At 44.0% G+C, this 22,650-nt stretch overlaps 1 protein-coding gene across 1 annotated transcript in view; it reads right to left on the bottom strand.

Annotated features, from left to right (window-relative positions):
• The window catches only part of LOC144167228 (uncharacterized), a 30,794-nt gene extending 9,763 nt beyond the window's left edge, over positions 1-21,031 (bottom strand). The window contains exons 1-4 of the mRNA XM_077696568.1: positions 20,916-21,031; positions 7,052-7,158; positions 3,363-3,428; positions 1,435-1,512 (exon numbers count right to left, since the gene is read on the bottom strand). Of these exons, the coding sequence (XP_077552694.1) occupies positions 1,435-1,512; positions 3,363-3,428; positions 7,052-7,158; positions 20,916-21,015 (351 nt within the window). The 5' untranslated portion in view covers positions 21,016-21,031. The remainder of the gene's footprint in view (positions 1-1,434; positions 1,513-3,362; positions 3,429-7,051; positions 7,159-20,915) is intronic.
• Positions 21,032-22,650: the final 1,619 nt, after the last annotated feature.

The raw sequence follows: 22,650 nt of genomic DNA, 5'->3' as shown, positions 1-22,650 counted from the left end.
ACACACGAAGCGCTCCGTGTGTCCTTTTGATTTCGTCCTTTGTCTCGTCGTTTGCGCTGTAATTCAACATGCATCACCAACTCGCCCAAGTTTTCACGTTACAAGCATATACCTCTAATGAATACTATCTCCCCGTAGGGCTGCGTTTACAACACTCTTTCTGAACGTAGAGAACAAAACCTCAACTCCAACTTCATACGCCTTTCTTCTCAACCCATAGTACAGAAAGGTCGTACGAGACATTGAGCACCCACCCCCACCCAACCCACGTGGGCTCCTCAACCTATTCCAAACAAAGTAGAACGCTGCAGTACGGACTCGCACAGCACGAACCACAAGAGAAACACACAAGCTCGAGTGCACTACTTCACCAAACGCTGCCGAACTCACAAGCAAGTCTGCAATATTGACATTCCACCGAGTCATTCCATCCACAAATGAGAGGCAGTAACGATTTCCCCCACGATGTGGATGAGGCACCTCCCATCACCCATGCTGGGACCACGTGCGAAACCAATCCGTGCCTCAACAATACTACGGAATCTGAGCATGCAGGCCGCATTTATTAGGTAGGCCGTTCATCAGCTCAGGTCATTGAGCTCTATACACCTCACCATAAAGTTTAACAAATAGCATTTCTATGAGGTCCCACCAAAGAGACCTAGCACCGAACGGAGCAGCGTACTCTTCCCACAGTGATTTTGATTTGTCATCACTGTAATTAGCACAGTCAAACTGAGGTTGCTCTCCTCTCTTCTCCGTTAAACCCACACAATACCATCCTCCCGAACTGTCTGCTTGCCAGGAGCGTGAACAGTCCACCTCACCTTTCTCTCTGCCCCTACGGGGCACACTACATCTGGCGCAAACGTCAAACCGGTAGCGGTTACAACCGCCCCATTCTCCCCCACACACTGCCTCTTCCTAGAGCCCCTCTGCCAGCACTGTATTATTCAGTCCAGGCGCTACTTCTTCTACTCTTGCCTGCACAATCAATACCCACTATAAGCCACACTGTTGAGCAGTGGTAAATATCTGTGGCTGGGCCATCGCCGGAGCACAACCGCTTGATGAAAGCCGAACAACCTGTTCGCGAGGTTACACCCTGGAAATAGCCCCTACTCATTTGCTCCTGAGCCAAAAGGGCTAAGAACACTCCACCACCCTTAACGTCATGCTCAATAACTCCCACCAATTAATAGCTATTGCTTCTCTTTCTTTTAATGTTTATATGTCTTAGAAACGTTAAAAGCGCAGCCACGCTATTCCTCAACATCCAATTCTTTTTTTGAAAGGGTTAGAGTCGATATCAAAGAAATATTCGCGCTATCTTCCCTAGTACCAGGCTTTAACCAGATAGTCATCTCCATTTTTTCCTCACTTTCTGTTACAGTGGCTGGTTAACGAGAAGATTGCTGCTCAGCCTTTACTTACTTCCGTAAAGCGCTTCATCGCCACAATGGTGAGCTTCTTAGCGCAGTTGACAACGACTTCACAATAGTGTTTCTTGTTCTGCCGAAGTCAAAGTAAAAAACCACTTGACAAATATTTCACAGCTTGGTCACATTTGACATCATGGGGCCCGAATCAAACAGCCCAAATTAGTCCTTGCAACTTCATTTATTTTATTTTTGTTGGTTTACTTATGCTGTCAACTGTCACCTAAGGGTCATTACAGAGAGGGCAACAAAAGATGCAGACAACAAATACCGAGATTAACACTTTTAGGAGAAAGAATAGGGGTATATATTTATGGACCTGGAAGTCTCCCATCACCATGGGGCCACAAATCGTCAAATTCTTTTTTGCAAATAAAGTTTGCTCCTGCTCCTCATTTACACCTATGCGGTCAACGATTACATGCTGGTAACAGCTTGTGGGAACTAAACAAATTCGGCGCAAAACAGCTCCAATAAAATAATTGGAAGCCAGCCCTCGCAAACATTCCACCTAAACCCCTCAGTAGCAGAATGAAACCTTTCGCAAAATACGACACGTTTGACCTAACTAAAATAAAACTTTATAGAGAAATGCTTCAGCAATACGGTATATTTTCCAGTAACGTATGTTTTTATTGCCCACAATGGAAACTTCATTACCAAAAAACCTATAATTCTGAAGGAATATGACGTGACCTGCGTCCCTGCTGCCTTTACAGCCACCTGAGACTAGATGAGCTTTTCTTTTTGTTCCGCCCGAAAGCAGCGAATTTCTCCCAGTGAAACGTAATTGTGTGATTTTTGCTTTAAAATTTATAAAGGCTAGGTGTTCTTTTGCAGCAGCGTCCAATGGCTATTATAAATGAAATGAAATAACATAAATGAATTATGAGTTGAAGGAGTTAGAATCAGGGTGCGGCCTAGGGCAACACAAGAAAAGTTGCTAAAATTTTCAACCTCCGCAATAAAAGCATAACTTCTGATTATGACGACTATTTTTTGGCGCAAAGCCGACTACGGGAAAAGCGCGCCTAAAAATTTTTTTATAGAGAGTGGTGTAAATCTTTATGTTAAAATCTATCAAAAAATAAAGTACAACAAATTGAAAGTAATGCAGATGGCTGGTGCTTTGGGTCAAGTTTTCAATATGCGTGATTAGAATTGAGGTGTAAAAATTCGACAACAGTAGCAAACGAAAGCATAACATTTAGAATACGCGAATTGGACTACGCAAGCACAGCTTCGCTTTATTCTCAGCAGTCGTTGGAAATTTAGTCAATTCACTGGTGCACATTTTGTTTGCGCGTGGTCGCATCCCACGTCTTAGGACGCGTCCGGGTTAACATGTACGCTTGGCAGGGGGGAAGCGTGTCCATGTATACGGTGCATTTTTACAAAACGTACAATTTGTTCAGCGGTTTCTGCGGTCTACAAAAAAGGCTGTCTCTGAGCCGCAAGAATTTGTATCCACAACCATGGTTCGCAGCAGTAGAATCTAACGGCTGCCACTAAAGACTAAAACGTGGTAACGTGGTGGTTAGGTTGTTAATATTACGGTTACGTGGTGCAGTTTCACCAATGGCAGCATTAAAACAAAGCCCGAAAAAACTAGAGAAATGGGAATGACATGAACAAACGTGAAATAGCAAAACGTCTGCAGAATGGGTAACCTTCAAAATTTGCCTTGCCTTAGATTTCGCCCATTTCGCTTTTTTTCGGACAGTGGGTGATGGCATGAAATGGGAAATGTTCGTTCCCAGTGCGATGCCACGGGATCGAGATACAAAACAAAAAAAGTCATCTTTTATCAGTCGACTTTCAGATATGAAGGGCTCACCACAATTCGTTCGCAGAAGATTCGATCGAAATTGATATCGCCTTGACCAAAATTTTAATGAACACAACTATTTATACCATTGGTACCTGCTTTTTCAGTGGCTGGTGCTTATGGTAGCAGAGATGTATGTACGCGCAAACTTTAGTCAACACCTGCAATAGAAAAAGATTATTACCACTGACGGAATGATTTGAAAAAAAAATGTTGTTTAAGGTGGTTTGATACGCAAGCCCTCATGAAATACAGCGAAAAAAGCGCACGTTGCCATTCGAGTGTTATTCGTGCAAATTTATGTTCATAGTAAAATTTACAGAGTCTATGTATTTTCTGTGTATTTTCCCGCTTTCACAAAGTACGAGCATTTTGCAGTTTGAAATAAAACATTGACAGCCAAAAGCATGATGCTCTTGCAGAAGTAAAGAAAGAAAACATAATGCAAGAATAGGAGGTGGTAGAATCTTTCAAAAGATGTAGAAATTTAAACTGCGTAAGAGTGGCAAATTATTTGGATTTCCGGGGAGTTTTAAGTTAACGAAAGACAATTTTCAAAGGCAAGCAGTGGACAAGAGTACGAAATGTGAATTTTGCGGTATTGCGCTTCAAAATCTTAGAGATTCCAATTCACCAACTCATCATCTTGAAGTGCAGAGGTGCACTGCCTGACACGAAAACGTCGAACAGGGTGAATTACACAACAACAGACAAGATTAGGCGCAACTAACTTATCTGTCACACTCCTTTCCAAATCTCACTCGCGCTTCAGTTTCTCATAAAAAACAATTGGAAAGCAGGCACTCTGATTGCATGCAGCAGCGTCACCTTGTAAATAATTCGGGTGCAATACTCAAACTTAACGTAAGGCTTCCGCTCAAGTAGATCATCAACCAGTCTTGGTGCTGAAACGACGCTCTCGCCCTATAGGTTATATTCTATCACCACCATTTTATCAGAAATATACTCGCAAATTTGCGTTTATCGAGTCCTTTTCTTCGTGGAACTGTTTTTACAGCTATTAGAGTGCATGCGTCAGGGACTCCTTCATGCGCGCATTCGGCAAGCCTCAGACGGCGAATTGTTCGACGATTGTGATAAGGGAGACCAACGTATTCGTTATATTGCCACAAAGTTTTCACTCTATACGGTTTTTCTAATTGTACACTCCACTTCGCAGCGAGATTCTCCGTACCAAGAGAGCCTATATAGCACTGTTATTTTCTATGCAGATGGATACTCAATCATTCGGCATAAAAACAAAGCAGCCGCAAATCATCTTAGGCTATCGTTTCTCATTGTAAAATGTTGTTCGGGTTAGTAGAAGGCCTTACTAACACATGAGAGGAACCCCCGGATAGAAACTCTTTGGTCTTCATAGGACAAATTTTTTTCCGTTTGTGCGGCTGATTTTTTTTTTTTTTTTGAGCATGAGGCAGCCAACTCGCGCACCTGTATGTTTATGTGTATGTTTATGTTAAGTGTGGCCTCTCTCCCGCTAGCGAAAGATTTTGATTGATTGTGATGTTTAAACCGTTGAAGCGGCAATTGGCCAATGAGGCCGAATAATTAAGTGAGGTGAATTGATCCGGAATAAATTTGACCACCTGGGTGTCCTTAACCTTCACCAAAATCTCGACACACGGGGGTTTTCGCTTTTCGCCTCCATCAGGAAAGCGGCCGTCACGGTCGGTAATCGAACCCGCGTCCTTAGGCTCAGCAGCACAATGCCTTAGCCACTCAAGAAGCTATATATAACGGCTGTTCACGAAAACGTTTGGGCGGCGATTTCTTCGCTTGGCAATACCGAACACCGCCATGTACGTACCCCTGTGTAAGCCCGTGGGCATTGCTCCCGCAACTCGCAAAAAAAAAACACCGTCGTGCGTCGTCTTCCCCGCTTCAACCCTATTCTCGTCCGTGGTGTCAACAAATACATTATTAATCGCACTCATGTAATGTGGTGGCGGTCCCCTTGCACTGGAAAACCACATCACCGGAGGATGAAACCGCGCCTGCGAAAGAAGGTGACACGGTGCGCAAGAAGCCAACGCTGCATTCCTTTCTGACAACGGATGTCGCCACAAATGCACTCCAATGCGTGGTTGAGTACCAAAACAACATAATGGCTTTAAAGAAACGTTTCTCACATACGCTGATTTAGATACCATGGTAGCGTAGCAGCTAGTGCATGCGAGTCCGTCTCCGGAGCCCTGCCGTGCTTGCATTCATTAGTCGGCACAAGCGCTGGTGAATTCCAAATGCCCTTTGAACAAATCACTTGAGTTTGGCTTCCACAAGGGCAAAATTTTTGGCAGCAATATTTCTGTTACTTTCCTTGAACAGGTGACAGACCTTGAAGGGACGATCGTCTTTCACTAGCGTACGCGCGCGACTCGGTCCACCATGACGCAGTTGCACGCGTACGTAGTTTCCGAACTTTTTACCGCTCTACCTAGTCGCGCGTCGATTTCAACCGAGTCTTTCGATATGTAGATCGTAGGGTGCTGCACAGCACAGCATTTGGCGTCGAGGTATTACCGTTCGGTGGGGCACAGTTTCGGACACCAAAGAGCTCTTGCTGTTGTCAGGTGCTGTGCTTTATCGGGCGCCTGCAATGACAAGTAGCCCCATCTCGCGGAGCTCCCGATAAACAGTGGCACTCGATTTGTAGGCGTCTCCTAGCAACACAGGCGCTTGGCGGCGCACACACAAAGTTGCCTGCATGCGTGCCACAACATAAATGCATCCTGCCTGTAACCCTCCAGGAATGCGACCTGTCAGGAATTTCACCTGGAAACTGCGAATTCTGGTCAGAATTCGGTGCACTCTCAAGAAACGCAAACAGATATCGAAAAGTAACAACAAAACTGTATACTCGGCGTTAAGCTGCTTACCGTGCATCGGAATGAACAACATCTGCTAAATGGCTACTCTGAGAAAGACGCCACATGCCAGGAGTGACGTGTGACCTAATGTCCACTGGACTGACTCTTTCTCGTCCTAGAAAACCAGCAACCTGTCTTTTCAGGACGAATAGGGCACGAGCATGGTCCACGTCTTGTTTTTTACACACAAAGTTTTCTGTTAGCTTCATCAATTAGGAATCACAACGACTTCACGAATTCAGATTAATAGTACACCAAGAAAAAGCTCAACACCAACTTGCCAAAAAGAAAACCAGGTTCCGACTGGGCGTGACTGCATTATGTAAAAATTTCTGTGCTGCCAAGAACAATAAGACCTTCTTCTCTACAGAAAAGTTGAACAAATCTCTGCAAATTGCAACAAATATTTGTTTTATTGTTATGCAATACTACCCAAAGCTTCTGCGTCAGTTTGAGTTTTTATTGTTTTATTATACTAGTATTTCTTGTTTTTTTATTATACACACTGCATACAGCCACACCTCATCTTATCAACACACACTGTGCGTCGCAGAGCATTTGGGTATTTGGGTTGGTGTTTCCTCATGTACACGATGTCTGTAAATATGTACTCCCCTTATGTATTGAAGTGTTCCACGCGTGTCCTCATTCTGGGCGATGCACGCTTCGGCTTTGTCTTTAAAGCAGTGCAATTTTTAGGACTTCATGCTTGCCGACTGTATTCGTTAACTCGCCACGCTTAGACACTTTTTTTCGGCCTCATATTTCTATCCCCAAAAACACAAATAAACTTCAAAAGCCATAAAACAGTAGTAGCCAGTATTCTGTATACTGTTTGGAACACTTTCGGAACAGAAAAAAGAAAATATACTATTTTTTATCTTAATAATCCGTACCTTTTGAAGAACTTTTGTCGGTAAGCCGTAGCGCAGCACTGTGTAAGGCGTGCATGTCTGAATCATCCTTGATCCAAACTTTGCGGCCTTTCCAGTCGTTATGACAGCTGAAACAGAACGAAAGCACAATAAAATCAATATTACGAATACCTCTTACTGAATACAAGTGTCACCAGCGCCTTACTGCTTGATGGTTCTTAAATGCATCCCCGGCAGTGACGCCGTGAGTAAGGCGCTGTGCTTCTGAGCGCAAAGAAGCGGATCCATCCCGCCCGCGGCAGCTGCTTTTCAGATGGAGGCGACAAAATGGCTCTGGCTTAGCTCATCTAACTCTAGATATGAAAAGCGAAAGACTGGCTTAGCCTGCTTAAGTGTTGGTTTCACATGGATAGCCTTTTAGTTAGCTCAAATTATGATGCAATTCGTACAAAGCCTGCCTTTGTCTAAGCTTGTGATGCGGCTTACGGCGTTTTCCAAGCCCAACAGCTCGCCAGGCGATACCCGCGGGTTTGCCGGAAGCCGCTTGCCAACGACGGCTCAAAGCCTCCAGCTCCCGCGGAACGCTCCGAGCAGACGGCCCCGGCCTCGCTCTCATCTATGGCCAAGTTTGCATGCACGCAGCGAGTCACGTGTTCAGGCACGAATCAGCTGAGGAGAGCGCATGCGCCAAGACTGCAGCAGTGGCAGAAAAGGGGAACGCGGCCGTCTGCGGTGTTCGGCCCGGCGATTCACGCTGTATGTTGCCAAGGGTACTGCGCAGCTGTTGTTAAATGAAGGTGAAATTTACCACACCGTCGATACCGCTGTAGGATATTACTAAAGCTTTCTTTATAAACGACGACGCCTATGTGCCAGGATTTCGGTGCCCATCAGAGATCCCCATGTGGCCAAAATTAATCCGTAGCCCTCCATTACGGCGCAACTAATAGCCAAGTTGCTGGATCGGCGAGAAAAAAAACCCGAGTTGAAATGTTTGGTTTTTGCATTATGCCACAGATAAACGAACAAAACGTGATGTAATGATGCGCTGGACGATAAGACTCCCACTTTCACTTATAATAGAGGACTTCGTACTCACATCGAAAGCTGCGAATAGCAAAATGCACAACCAGCGAAAAAGTACGGGCAAAAAATATTTCCCATCAAAGGCACTAACAACAATATTTTTCCCCTAAACGTGCCAAGTGTTTGTGATACTAGTACCTCTTTTCAGCGTAAAGCACGTAAGGTGCGCTACCACGCACTGCGTGAAGCATGTGTGCATGTAAAGGTTTGGTTGTCGCTCAGCAAACTCATTACTCTGATGCAATCTGTAGTTATTTCTGCAGCAATGCATTTATTCTTGGGTTTAACGTGTCTGTGCTATGACTAGCGCCGTAGAGGAGGGCTGGGTAATTATTTTGACCATGTGGGTATTTCAACATGCGCCGAAATTTTGATACACGGGCGTTTTTGCCTTTCGCCTCCGTCAGAAAAGCAACCACCGCGCCGGGCTCCAACCCGCACCCATGGTTTCAGCAGCACAATTATTCAGCCACTGAGCCCCTCAGACGGTTTGCAGCAGCGCAGAATTTAGTTTGAATGGTCCCGCAATAGTTCGATGCAAGGCTCCAAACAAATAAATATGCAGAAAAGCGGTACCGAAATATTACCGAGAATTCTCGTGACGTGCAAGAAGAAAATATTCATGTGCGCGAGTTCAGCAGCTTTCCCCCCTCTTCTCTTAAACGTGAGATATGAGGGAAGAATAAGCTTTAGGGACATTGAGCGTTCCATACATCTATTTTAATAGTAACGCAGAGATTGGCAAAAAAAATACCTGCATGGATGGAGGTAAGGCGCAACTGAGCTCATTAACAACAATGTAGATGCTTCTACTCTGGGTGCTTCTACGAAAATATGAAAGTATACCCACTATTTCTTGACTGTGAATAATCCTGCATTTTCTTATAAGGAACGTATTTACCGTGAAAAATACCTCCCACGCATTTACCTCTTTCACCGTCGAAGAATGACACCCAGGCTATGTGTTGACTACAATCCTGCGTAAGCCTAACCATTCGCATTGCGTCTTCTTGACAAACGTTAGTTCGGCTTCGCAGATGGATACTAATTTGCATAAAATTAGTCACTATATCCAAAGCTCAGCCGGAAAGGGTTTTGCAATAGGCAAAGCTGCAGTTTGGCAGCACATGGAAACTAGTTGTAGCGCGTCTCCGTCTTTCACAACGAACATAAAAATACGAATGGGCTCAGTGAGGCCTCCCGCTATCTATCTCATTTATTAACTTTAAAATCCCATAACCTACATTATTTCCTTGATAACAAAGGTTCCTTGATAACAAAAAATACTGTTCACATCCTGTCATCGGTGTCGGTGTTCATACTTGTCAGCATTGTTGAACAAGATCAAGATATTACGCAAATATGCACGGCTTCACCAGCGGAATGCGGTTCGCTAACCCATTTGTCTTCGTTCTGCAGTTCTGCCTCATCCACCTGTACCCCGCCAGCAATGGCGATACTGGATGGCTGAGGATCAACGAAACGGCGCTAATCTTGAAGACGGTCCCACACGTGCCGGGCCTGCTGAATGGAATCAGTCCACGCAAGACGACATCGGCGCATCTCGGTGCGCAGAATCAACTGGCAGCGCCCCCTTCCAGACCACCTATAAAAGCCAGCCTCACTGATGCGACGGCCACTGGGCACGGCTTCACCAGCGGAATGCGGTGCGCTAACCCATTTGTCATCGTTCTGCAGGTGAGCAGAAACTATGGTAAATGCTTTCGCTCAAGTGACCGCTTCTTGTTGGTGTTGCCGTGCCCACGGCTGCTTAGCATGGCGTTAGATAGCACGGAGTTTCTTAAAAAACTGTTATTGTTGGGAGGAGACATTGAAACTAACCCAGGCCCCACCCTTGAAGAAGTTTTTAACCAACTGAAGGACATTGCAAGCGACATTAAAGAAATAAAAGAAAAGCGGCTAGTAGACATAGATAACAAGCTTGACGCTCTGTCAGTCCTTGAAGTAGAGCTAGGGCACTGCAAAACGCAACTTAATTCAATGACTAGGGTAATACAAACATTAGAAAAAAGAATAGACGATCTTGAGAATAGGAGCAGAAGATCCAATCTAATCGTATACGGATTGCCGGAAGCACAATCTGAGACAAGTGAAACCCTCGCACAAGCCGTGAACAATGACGTCATACAGGATAAACTCAAACTACAACCGATTGCGATCGAGCGCATCCACCGGCTAGGTAAACCTGCTCCCAATAAAACCAGACCAGTTATCTTCAAACTTGTAGATTCGCGTCAGAAGGAAGCCATATTAAAGAATGGAAAGCACCTAAAGGGCACCGATTACGCCATTGGCGAAGATTTTTGTCGCAAAACTCGCGAAATTAGAAAAAAGCTTTGGGACAGTGCGAAATCGAACCGAAACAAAAAGGAAAAAGTGGCGCTGGCTTTCGAGAAGCTGTACATAAATGACTGCGCGTTCGTTTGGGATGAGGAGAAAGAAGAAAGGGTGCCTCTGAACAAACCAAAAAACTACGAAATACCCACTCGGCCAAACACGCGGAGTATCAAACAAAACAAAAAATAACATTGCTAAACGTGAACGCCAGAAGCGTCGTGAACAAAGTGCAGCCACTTGAAGACCTGTTGCTACTTCATGAACCAGATATTGTAGCAATCACAGAAACCTGGCTCTCATCAGATATACTCGACCATGAATTCACTCCCCCTAACTATTCTGTCATCCGAAAAGACAGACCATCTCGAGGCGGAGGCGTCGCGTTGTTAATTCGACATTCCATTTCGTACACACTACTGCCAGACGTTCCGGACACAGAAGCGGTTTTCTGCAAAATTTTGTGCAATAGCACAAGCATAGTGGCGGGTTGCGTTTATCGTAGCCCATCTTCTGGTTCGGAATGCATAGTTTCCATCCACAGTTTTCTTCAGCAGCATGTCCATAGCTCTGCAGTCGTGATAATGGGTGATTTTAACCTTGCTGATATAAACTGGAGTACCATGCACCACACCTCACAGGGTTCAGAGGATTTATTCGATTTAATGTTGAATTTTAACCTCCATCAAATTGTTTCATGCCCAACTCGTGTTCAAGGAACAGCCACAAGTGTACTAGATTTAATGCTTATTAGTAGTCACCTTAGCCATATGGACACTCAAGTTGATGTTGTAGAGGGCATTTCAGACCACAGAGTGCCTATTTGCCGGTTAACACTTGATCACAGATTACACCTACCATCAACAGTAAACCATGTTCCAGACTTCAGCAAAGCAGACGACGCCAGCGTACTAACCTATTTAGCTCATGAATTTTACGAGTTTGTCACAACTGTAAATGACCTCTGCCTAAGGTTCAAGCGCACTGTTCTGCACTGCATGAATAAATTTATTCCATTGCGGCCTACACGGCCGCAAAGGAATAACCCCTGGATCACAAGAGAAATTCTACACGCAAAGAGGAAAGTCAAACGACTTCGGAAAGCGGTAAAACAACAGTGCTGCAGTGCGAATACATCAAAACTAAAAATAGCTATTTCACACTTTAAGGCCAAAACAAAGCAAGCAAAACAACATTACTTTAAAGTAACGCTACCGTCATTCATTACTGGTAACCCACAAAGGTTCTGGAAGCATTTCAGCCCTAGAAAAAACAACAGTCCTGAACTTTCATTGCAACAGAAAACGGCAAAGTCCAATATGTACAACAACTTTTTCCATTCCGTTTTTACAAAAGATGACGGGAAAATTCCACAGTTTGCACATATGGATAATACTGTAATCAGCCCTCTAGATGTAACTGATGAAGGAATATTTTGCCTTTTGCTCGGACTAGACCCCAAAAAATCTTCCGGGCCAGATGACGTTCCCAATCCCTTTCTTAAGCGATATGCCGAATGGTGCAGCAAATACCTTGGTATGATTTTCCGCAAATCTCTCGCCCTAGCAAAACTTCCAGACGACTGGAAAAAAGCTAAAATCACACCGATTCCCAAAGCAGGAAATAGCGATAACCCTTCAAACTTTAGGCCAATATCTTTAACCAGCACGTCATGCAAAATATTGGAACATATAATCTTGAAACACTTAACCGTTTTTTTAGAGACTAAGGGCGTTTTGTCATCTTGCCAGCACGGGTTTCGCAGCGGATTATCGACTATCACGCAACTAACAGAAGTTGTTCATGATTTAGCATTATCTATTAACAATTGCACGCAAACGGATATCATACTACTAGACTTTGCTAAAGCATTTGATTCCGTATGTCACAATAAATTAATTGCAAAACTTCGAAGTATTATTGGAGATGGAATATTAACAGATTGGGTTAAGGACTTCTTAACTAACCGTTCGCAATATGTCCTGTATGACCAAGTACCATCAGAAACCTTGCCTGTTACGTCCGGAGTACCACAAGGCTCCATTTTGGGGCCTTTGTTATTTCTTGTTTTTATTAACGATATCACAGACAGTATCTCTTGCAACATTAGGCTCTTCGCCGATGACTGCATTATTTACAAAGAAATTACAAGTCATGCAGATCACCTTGCACTAAGCGATTCTTTACACCATCTTTCCAACTGGTGCGACATGTGGCAAATGTCGATTAACCCCAAAAAAACAGTGTGCATGACGATAACCCGAAAAAAAGAAGCTATGCAGTATGACTACAGCATTAGAGGCACCAGGCTTGAAAAAGTGAATGAACACAAATATTTAGGCGTCACGATTACGTCAAACCTCAGATGGGATGCGCACATCTCTAATATTACTTCAGTTGCTCTGCGCAAGCTCTCTTATCTTCGCAGATGCCTTCGGTTGGCCCCTCACTCAACCAAGCTTTTAGCCTATACTACTTACGTAAGACCGGTATTAGAATATGCTAACACAGTATGGTTTCCCTATACAGTCACTAACATTCAAAAGCTAGAAAATGTACACAGGAAGGCAGCAAGGTTCATCTGCAACAAATATAAGCGCACTGATTCTCCCACAAATATGTTAGCAAGCTCTGGCCTCCAAACACTTGCGATTAGAGCAAAACAAGCGCGCCTTAAATTTCTTTTTCAGCTACTTCACAACCATTATAAAATTGACCCATCATTGTATATTCGTCCATCAGACTCCCGCGTTACCAGGCACAAACATTCACACACACTGAAAGAGTACTCCTACCGCAATGACACATTCAAGCACTCCTTTTTTCCACTTGCAATAAGGGAATGGAACTGTTTAGATCCCTCCTTAACTAATGCGACATCGGTATCTGACTTTGCACCAAAATTAGAAAATATGTTCTGTTAATGTGGCAACACTCGCATCCCCAGCGGCATTGCGCCACCAGTGAAAGCGTATTTGTGGAGTATATAAGTGTTAACTGGGGTGTTTGCAAGTTTGGTATTATTTGCCTGTGTACCACTGGATTTCATGCACAATTGCTCTTCTTTTTGGTGTTGGTTTCTTTGTCTTAAGTTAAAAAGCGTGACTTGATTATGCTTTTTCTTATGAGTGTGTTCATGTTGCAAGTTTTCAAATGTGTTGTTCAAGAATTTCAGCTCCGTATTCTTCCTATCTAATTAAAAGTAAACAAATTTGTATATTTTTCGCTCTTATGACTGTCATTTCACTACATTCCTGTTTCTGTTTTCTGCGCTGATATTTGTTTATGTACCACCTGCATGTACCATCTGTATGCCCACGTGCTATGGTCTCGGAATGAGACTGGCAGTATTGAAAATAAATAAATAAATAAATAAATAAAAATATAAGGCAGAAAATCAATACACAAGCGGTATTTACAGTGTTCCTTTATTCAAAAATTTATGAATGCTTGCATTTTGCGATCGCAAATGAAAGACTACATCAACGGCAGAAAACCGTCCCTGCTATTGCCAGCCCTTCCTCCTGGTGTCATTTAAGAAATGAAACGGCAATAGCAACGAAAGGCTCCACTAGATGGGATGCACGTTCCGCTTTGAACGCTCGCTCAGTAGGGCATCGTGGTTCTATAAATGTTGTAGTACGGTGCCTCAATTAACGTGCGTCTCCGCCGTACGGCTGCGCTGGCATCGAGGCACCCGACTTGGAGCAGTAGAACATGGTAAATTTTAATGGACTCCAGCAGGACTCTAGCATGTTATCTTGAGATGAACGAGACGGGAAAGGGACAGCATGAGAGGTGAGTAGGAAAGAGAAGGAAAGCCTTTACTTGGCAAGGGCCCAGCTAACTATCGTCTTTTGCCGACATTTGCAACGAAGGGAGCAGATACGCGGTCAATTTCCATTTTTTGCTGGATGTTCGATAAAACGCACTGACATATTCGACATTTTAGATTTATCAACAAAAGTTACTTTGGTGATGTTTACATCTCAAGAATAAAAAAAAACTCCCACCTCCCCTCGGGGGAACCCCTGTGTAGATGCGACGCATAGGCGGAGCGGCGAAGGGACCGCGTTTTAGAGCGAACATAACGTTGAGGGGACTGCGTGGACTCTAGGTGTTTGAGCCAAGCATGGATGTTGCTTCGCTGGAGAACGGCACACCGGTTATATGCGCAGCGCACCCGAAGGAGAGGAAACCGCGGAAGAGAGAGTACTGCACATGCGCCGGCCCCAGTGCGTCTGCCGCGGCTATGACGCAACGTGCCGCGGCTATGACGCAACACAATCCAACACAATCCACTTTAATACAATCCAATCCAAATCCAATCCAAGCCAAGCCAAGTCAAGCCAATCCAATCCTAAGTCAATCCAATCGAATCCAATCCAATGCCCCTCGCGAGAGAGTGTTCGCTATCGGAGAGGAGAAGGGGTGAGCGGCGGAGAGCGCAGCTGGCGCGGCGAGGAGAATGGGGGAAGGGTGGACAACGCCGACGACGACGATGACGACGACGACGACGCCGGAGGGACAAGGCGAGTGAATCAGATGCTCTGCATCTAAAAAATGACAGGACAACCGCAAGGTAAAGACACACCGCGCAGCGAACGCCAAATGCGGGGTCATATCATTGTTTCCGCCTCCTCCAGTCATTCAAGCAAAATCTTCTGAATGTTTGTATTTGTGCAGATTCATGCTTTGTTTCTTGTTTAGCATTCCGCCTTGTCGGTCTTATTATAACAAAGTCTTGCCTGTGCTCTGCCTCTCTAGTCACTGGGACCACTTTTCAGCGGCTTATGTGAAATTGTAGAGCAGTGTGACTTCCCCACAAGAATTGCATATCACCCTTTTTTGCGTTCAACCATGGCGTCTTAGCAGCATCTAGCTCTGCAGGTCTGAACTCCCGAGAAGTCTTCCAGCCCTGTTCATCTCTTCACAGGCACTACCTTCCACCACACGCATCGCCAGACCATCCTGGCGCTCACGTGTGGCAGCCCCTCCAAACACAATCTTTACCCCACACAGTCGGAGGGCCGCAAAAGTCTACGTATATGTTCACATAAGAAAATACTCATGGCACCTCGGTCTGCTAACGTGCTTTTAAGGAGAAATCCGTTCGAACAGACTTCCTAAGTGTCATGTTGTTTTTTGCGTCTTTTTAAAGCGAAGCTTTACTACTTTCGTCCAGTGGTTTCGCAGAGGATGCGGAAGTTAACCTTTTGACCGGAGACACAGCCACGGCAACGCCCCCCTCGACGCGCACCGCGTGATTGGCAGGGCCCGATGTTGGCACTCCGCACAATGCCCCGTTTAAAGTCGTTATGATTCCGTAGCGGCGGCGGCCGCTCAGCTGATCGGCAGCCGACCAAACCCGCAGCCTCCCTCGCATGTGCAACCGGGTCGTCTCTTACTATGTGACTCATCTTGTGCCGCGTTCACCGTGAAAAAGCCGCGTTCGTTGAGAATGAAAGCGAGGCTGGTCCTCCTTTTTAAGCGTTCCACGGGGCCGAACGGCTTTGAGCCATGGTACGGACAAGTACGGACAGCTTTGATACAGGTATATCACAGGTTAACGAAGCGAAACCAAGACTCAACCAGACCAAGCCAAGCTTTTGCTTTGCATATTCAAAATTAGTCCAGCTAAACCGCAACCATTTTTGCTTTTTTTTGTCTTGTTTTGGCGCGTATGACTTCCGGAGGCTTCTTTGCTGCTACCTGGTGTTGGCGCTTCTTTGTTGACCTTTCTGTTCTTTATTTTTCGACGCGAATCCTTTCAATAAGCAAGTTTCCCAGAATTCGATTTCTCTGTCGCTTTGGTGACTTGTTCTATTCGCGTGCCATCACTAGGAAGTGTCACACACAACGTTCATTGGAACTGGTGTTCCACCACTGCTAACATTCAATTCAATTCAAATCAATCCATTTTATTCACCAGATACTAATGGTTGGTTGCCTGGGCTATAAGCTGTGGGGACAGCTTGACGGGGCCCAGACAACCAGTAGAAGGGAGCAAAGAACGATACCTCAATCAGCACGACTTGTGCAATTGACAGTGGGCATGTATGTTATACATAGGAGAAACATACAAACGCTACAAGCATGTATGCCATTGTAATAACAAAAAGGGACTCCACCTGGGAAAAGAATAGCAATTGAAATGCATAAGCAAAATACATAGCCATGCACAATAGTGAAAGAAAAGTGGAAATAACAATAAAACTATGTAAGCATTAAAACTACATATTCACAAATATTTCCCGGGGTTCCTTTAACGAATGATTGCATAATGTTCCAAATTTATTCAAAATGTAAGGCAGGTTATGTTGCACCATTTGATTTTTGTACTCGGTGAGAAAACAAGTAATTTGCCAAATATCACCGTTTCGCGTGCTAACAGGCTGGTTGCGGCGTTGTATTAAGGAAGAAGCTATCAAGAACTGTGTGAACGCTGGTGAAGACCTGTAAAATGATCGTAAGATACGGAAATTGTATATATTCTTAGCAGTGACTATCTTATACGTGCGAAAGTGTTGTAGTGTAGGGGTCAAATAATCAAGGCCACCATGTGACGGACAGCCTTTTTCTGTAAAAGAAAAATCTTATTGATATTTGATTCAGTAGTAGTTAGCCAGACTAAACTGAAAATAGTTTGCATGAGATGCAAACAACGCATTATAACTCTGTAGTTTGATTTTTGTTGAAAGTAGGGCACGACAACGTGACAAAGCGCCGGCTGTTCAAGACAGTCGTTTACAAAGGTTCTCGACATGGGAATCCCATGCAAGCGTCGAGGAAAAAGTTACACCTAAGGTTTTGTATTTTTCAACAATTTCAAATTCCTGCCCTGAACACATAACACGGACGCCTAACTTGACTATTTTATTTCTCTCTCGGAAAACCATTCCCTCAGTTTTTGCTGGGTTAATACTAATGCGATGACATAAGGACCAGTGGATTAGTTTAGATATCAGAATATTGAATTTTACCCCCAAATCGCTGCTGTCGGAACCTCAAAGTAAGATGGTGCTGTCGTCCGCGTAAATAATGTATTTCGCCGTTTTATCGTTATTTACTATGCTATGTACATGTTGAACATAAGAGGGCCTAAATATACATGTTGAACATACGAGGGCCTAAATTACTTCCCTGGGGAACACCTTTTGATACAGACAACAGCGAAGATCGATGGTTGCCAGTGTGCGCATACTGATATCTGTCGTCTAAATGTGGTTTCATCAAAGCTAGAGCTACACCACGAACACCTTGCAATGAAAGTTTTCTAGATAAAATATAATGATCAAGAGAATCAAAAGCTTTGCTAAAGACAACGAACAAAGCAAGAGTAAAGAAATTTTTTCTATATTACTTAAAACGTTTTCTTTAAGGGTAAGCAAGGCTGATTCAGTAGATCGTCGCTTTATAAACCCATGCTCGGCATCTGACAGAGCCCCCGTTTTACCAATGAAACTAGCAAATCGCGAATGAAATATTTTGTCAAAACCCTTCGAAAAAATAGGTATGACCTATATCGGTCGATAATTCGCTGCGACATTTAGCCCCACCTTTAAACAGTACTGACACTCGATTTTTCCGTCACTTTGGGAAAAACACCTGTGTCCGTGGCCAAATAAATATGTGTGTAAGTACAGGGGTGATAGGTCCTAACACATGTTCTATTGGTGTCATTTGTAAGTTATTGATGTCGAGAGACTTGCTATTGTTTAGCAATATGAACGTCCTGTAAATTTTCATTTCATCGGTTGGTGCCCGAAAGAAACTTTCCGAACAACCAATGTGGTCTCCTTGGAATGAAAGGTCGCTAGATGGCACAGGAATAATAATGAAATACCTATTGAAATGGTTAGCCAATTGTGCCCCGGGAAGACACTGCTTAGTATGTACAATTTGTTCTGGTAAGAACTTTTATTTTCTGCGGCTTAATACGTTGTTAAGAACTTTCGAAACAGCATCTCCGCGATTCAGCGTGGTCCTCGAAAATTGTTGCTCGTAATAACCTTGCTTTGAACGGCGAAGTTCAAAGTTAAGTTGGTTTCGGGCAGTTTTGAATTGTTTAAGCGCCTGCGTTTCACGCGTGCGTAGAAAAACGTGATCAAGCTGATTATTTTTCTTTATCATTTTCACAAGCACTGACGTGACCCAAGGCTTTTTTATTCGTTTAAAAGGCTTGAATGTTGAACGGGAAAGTGCATGGCACATATATTCGAAAATCTCTCAAAGAACGCTTCATATATGCTTCGTTCACACCATTTAGTTGAAATATAGCGTACCAGTCATATGCACTGATATCCTGTTTAAAGGCTTCTAGGCCTTCATCAGACACGTGATGGACAGTGGTGGCACCATGGTCATATTTGCTTTCTTTGGAAGTGTAAAGTAAGAATATGGGGCAATGATAACTAATATCGAAGGCAATGGTTCCTGCATCCGAGATAACAGTTTCAATGTTTCTAATGAGAAAGTCTTATGCAGAATTTGATGAAACTGTAATGCGAGTGGGGGTGGAAATTACATTAGTGAAACAACAACAAGTGATCACCGAAGCAAAATTACGGGTATTAGGCATATCATCCAAGGTGTTTATATTATAATCACCACCCCAAATAAGTCGGAAACTGTTCACACGGACATACTCAAGAGAATGTTCGTCGAAGTCTATGAAGTGCTTAAAGTTGCCGTTCGGGGGTTGGTACACAACACTGACAACGTTCATGCTCTTTTAAGGTTAAAAATCTCGTAATCCTTACAGATACAGTAAAAATCAATCACTTTTTTATAGTTCCGCATTTTATTCACATTTTATTCTGAGGTACCGCGCTGGCAACGCACTGATCTACACTAGACACACTGGCTCAAATCCTACCCAAACTAAAACGTCTGTTATACCCTTTACAGCGGCAGCCATTTTTCTACCGGACAACAACACCGACGTTTTTCGCAAAATGGAGCACCAAGGCTTTCACCTTAAAGCAAGCCTGTTGCACAGACTAGACTCGAAAGAAGGGATGCGCGGTGAGAGGCAATTTAACCACGGCTCTACCCTGGCGCACATATGAAGAAATAGTTCAACAACTTTTTTTACTTTACTCTGGTGTACACGACATGGAACACGCCTATTCAAATACGCTTAACCCTGCTTACCTACTCTGGGTGCTGAAGCATTATGGTTTCCCTTGGCGTTACGCGAGTTCTATAAAATTTTCTTTATACAGGTTCGATGACTCACAGCACAAAGTTCGGGATTACATTCGGTCTGGTTACCAGCTCACTCAAGGAGATCATCCAATAAAAGCGTTTTTAGAGGCGGCTTTAACTCCTCTTACGAGCTTTCAATGCAAGAGCGCTTTGATTTACCGTGGCGATACTTGACCGCTACATCGCCTATGTGTCGTGCTGGATCCACGAAGATAGATTCTTATCTTTTGAGTGCTGGAGGTCTGTATGCCCGTTTGTCTGGTTACAAGCCCATTAAAGGAAGACATTACACAATGACCACAGAACGGCTTTCGACGAACCCTTATTGCTAACGTGGTTTGAATAGCTGGTATGCATATTGCTTACGTGGTTTGAATATTGGTTACGTGGTCTGGTAATACTCGCTGCCTAGCGTATGTATCAAACTGGTATATCATAACAGAACTCTTTCCTTCTGAGAAAAATATTCCGAATGGTATTCGGTCTCTTCATGTATGAGCTCAAAAGAACAACGACAGCTGCTTTGGGGACTCACAGCGATTTATGAATTGCCTTTACGCGGCGACGACACCACACCGACCCACAATTCTCATATACACAGTCAGACAGATTGGCCAGGGACTAGACGGCTGCCGACAGAGGTGTACTGCGAAATAACCAATCCCCATACCCATAACGCTTTCACATGGCAATTGCGTGAGCAGTATATGTGCCGTACGTAATTTTTTCTCAGACTTTGCACAAAGGATCTTGACAACACAGTAGGTCACTATTTATGGTTACAGCCGCATTCCTGTTGAATTAGCCAACGGTTTGAATCCAATTGCGTCAGAACAGAATCAAGTAGTATCCCTTGAACAAAGATTGAAGTCTACAAATAAACTATTTGTATAGTGCACATGCATATACCAATCGCACTTTCTTTGTTATCTAAGCCGACCTACCTACGCTACTTGTGCGAATTGCCTGCTTTATATTGGCAGCACAGGCTGGTGTATTTAGAAATGAAAACTCACTACAACTCCTACACATTGTTTTGATTGTTATAAATTACCAAGTCATCACGTACTACGAAAACTTCGTTGCGACTTCTCTTTCTGTTGGCACCGCTCTGTTGACACCGCTCTGTTTACTCAGCGTTTCTAGCCTAAAACCTTACGTAGCACGGATGCATCGAGCGGCAGGCCGGTCTTTGTTCTGCCTAGAAAAACGTTTTTGAAACATGTTTACTCACACGTGTCTCCACCGCAAACTTCAAAGCTCTCATTTTTCGGGGCCTTTCCTCCGGCTAAGCCGCGGCAAACAACCGCGAGAATAACTACTGCCCTCAGCATGCTGCTGTGAGTCTGAGCAGACCTGAACTGCGCCGTAATAGGGACGTTTAGTACCACTGTACATGTGTTTTTGAATAGACGAGCCTTGCATGCGCAGCTGAAGCACACTGAGGGCGCTCGCTCTGATTATTTGCTGAAGCCATAAAGTGCAAACATGCAGAAGAACTTGGGCATGCCTAAAGCAAAGAGACAGGATGTAGAGCAAGCGAATCCGTCATTTTATGAATGCCACTCAAACGGAAAATGAAGTGCGTGATCCATATCTGATACGCCTTTTTAGAAACAAATGACATGATGTTTATTCGGAACCATCCCATGCCGACTTTGCTTTGTTCCCTGAACACTACATATTTCAGATTTTTATGAACAGCTAGCTTAGCAATACTTCGGGAAAATGGATATGGCAGTATACTTAGACTTGAGAGTATTTAGTTGTTGGATCTATGACGTGGAACATTGCCTTCTTTTCCTTGTTTATGTTCTTGCCCACTCTTGTCTGTAACGGTAACACGCATTGCTTTTATGCCAATCGGTCGTATAGTTGGTATTAATAAAGAAGCCAGTAATTTCTTTCGGTTTTGCCAGAGGCAACACCCACACGGTTGAAAGGACAGAACGGCAAGGCATACCAAATCACATCCGGCCATGAAAAAATATTTCCCCGAAAAACTTTAAAAAATCGTTTCATGTAGCATTCGTAATGTGGTGACAGGGATTTAGGCGTAGGAATATCGGGCCGGAAACAAATGAGTAATTATCTGACAAAGCAGAAATCCGATTCATTTTTCTTTCGTCTAATATTAAGCTATTGTTGCATCGATAACGCTGATATTTAGTAATGAACCATATACCTGAAAGGAGCTCTGCGGACGCAACGACTTGTACCTTCAAATTTCTGCGTTTCTTTTTATAGATAGCAGCCGTTTCAAGTGCCACCAGAACATTTAGAAGCCAGAGTTTTAGAGAAAATGTCTCTCTTCTTAACCCATCAAGCTTCTTTGTTACTTGACATACTTCCCTATACACGGGCACCACTTTCTGTAGCAGGGGAGAGAAAGCTATGGGGGGGGTAGACGAACTGCTTTTTTTTACTGCGCCAAAATAGTTCGCGATAAGAGGGTTGCGGTTTAAATTTCGGCGTCACAGATACTCATTGGCTACAGTTAATTTTTCGCACGGGCTTCGTGGTTTAGTGAGCTGAACGAGGATCACCGCATGCAGGCATATAGGCGTACTTTTCGCTACGCATCATAATGTTTTTTTTTTTTATTCAAGCCAACGCTTTTACCGGAGAACTCGGGCCGACTTAAATTAAGGCCTGGACGATCCCGTGCAATTCTGTATCGTCTGCAGATGATGTAAATTTTGGCAGTGCTGCTGCTTTGCGCGCACGCATTGAAGTGTAAACTCTTCCTGAGCTGAAAACTGAGCAGCACAACGGACATGTGTAGCGTGCTCCTCATGCACGTACTGCCCCACGCACAAGCCTTGCGACAGTACATTCGCTCACCCCGGCAAGCTGGCTAACCGAACGCTTAAACGACGGAGAGTTCCCGCTGCGTCAGTCTCACTTCAGCAACTTGCTTCATATGTTTTGACAGCTTTAGGATCTCAAGCATCTTGAATATCCTCTGC

Source organism: Haemaphysalis longicornis, unplaced genomic scaffold (assembly GCF_048455015.1).
Source record: "Haemaphysalis longicornis isolate Haplotype H1 unplaced genomic scaffold, Haemaphysalis longicornis Haplotype H1 scaffold_2, whole genome shotgun sequence".
Taxonomy (NCBI): domain Eukaryota; kingdom Metazoa; phylum Arthropoda; class Arachnida; order Ixodida; family Ixodidae; genus Haemaphysalis; species Haemaphysalis longicornis.
The sequence above is the reverse complement of the archived record's forward strand: the minus strand, read 5'-3'. Positions and strand labels throughout refer to the sequence as shown.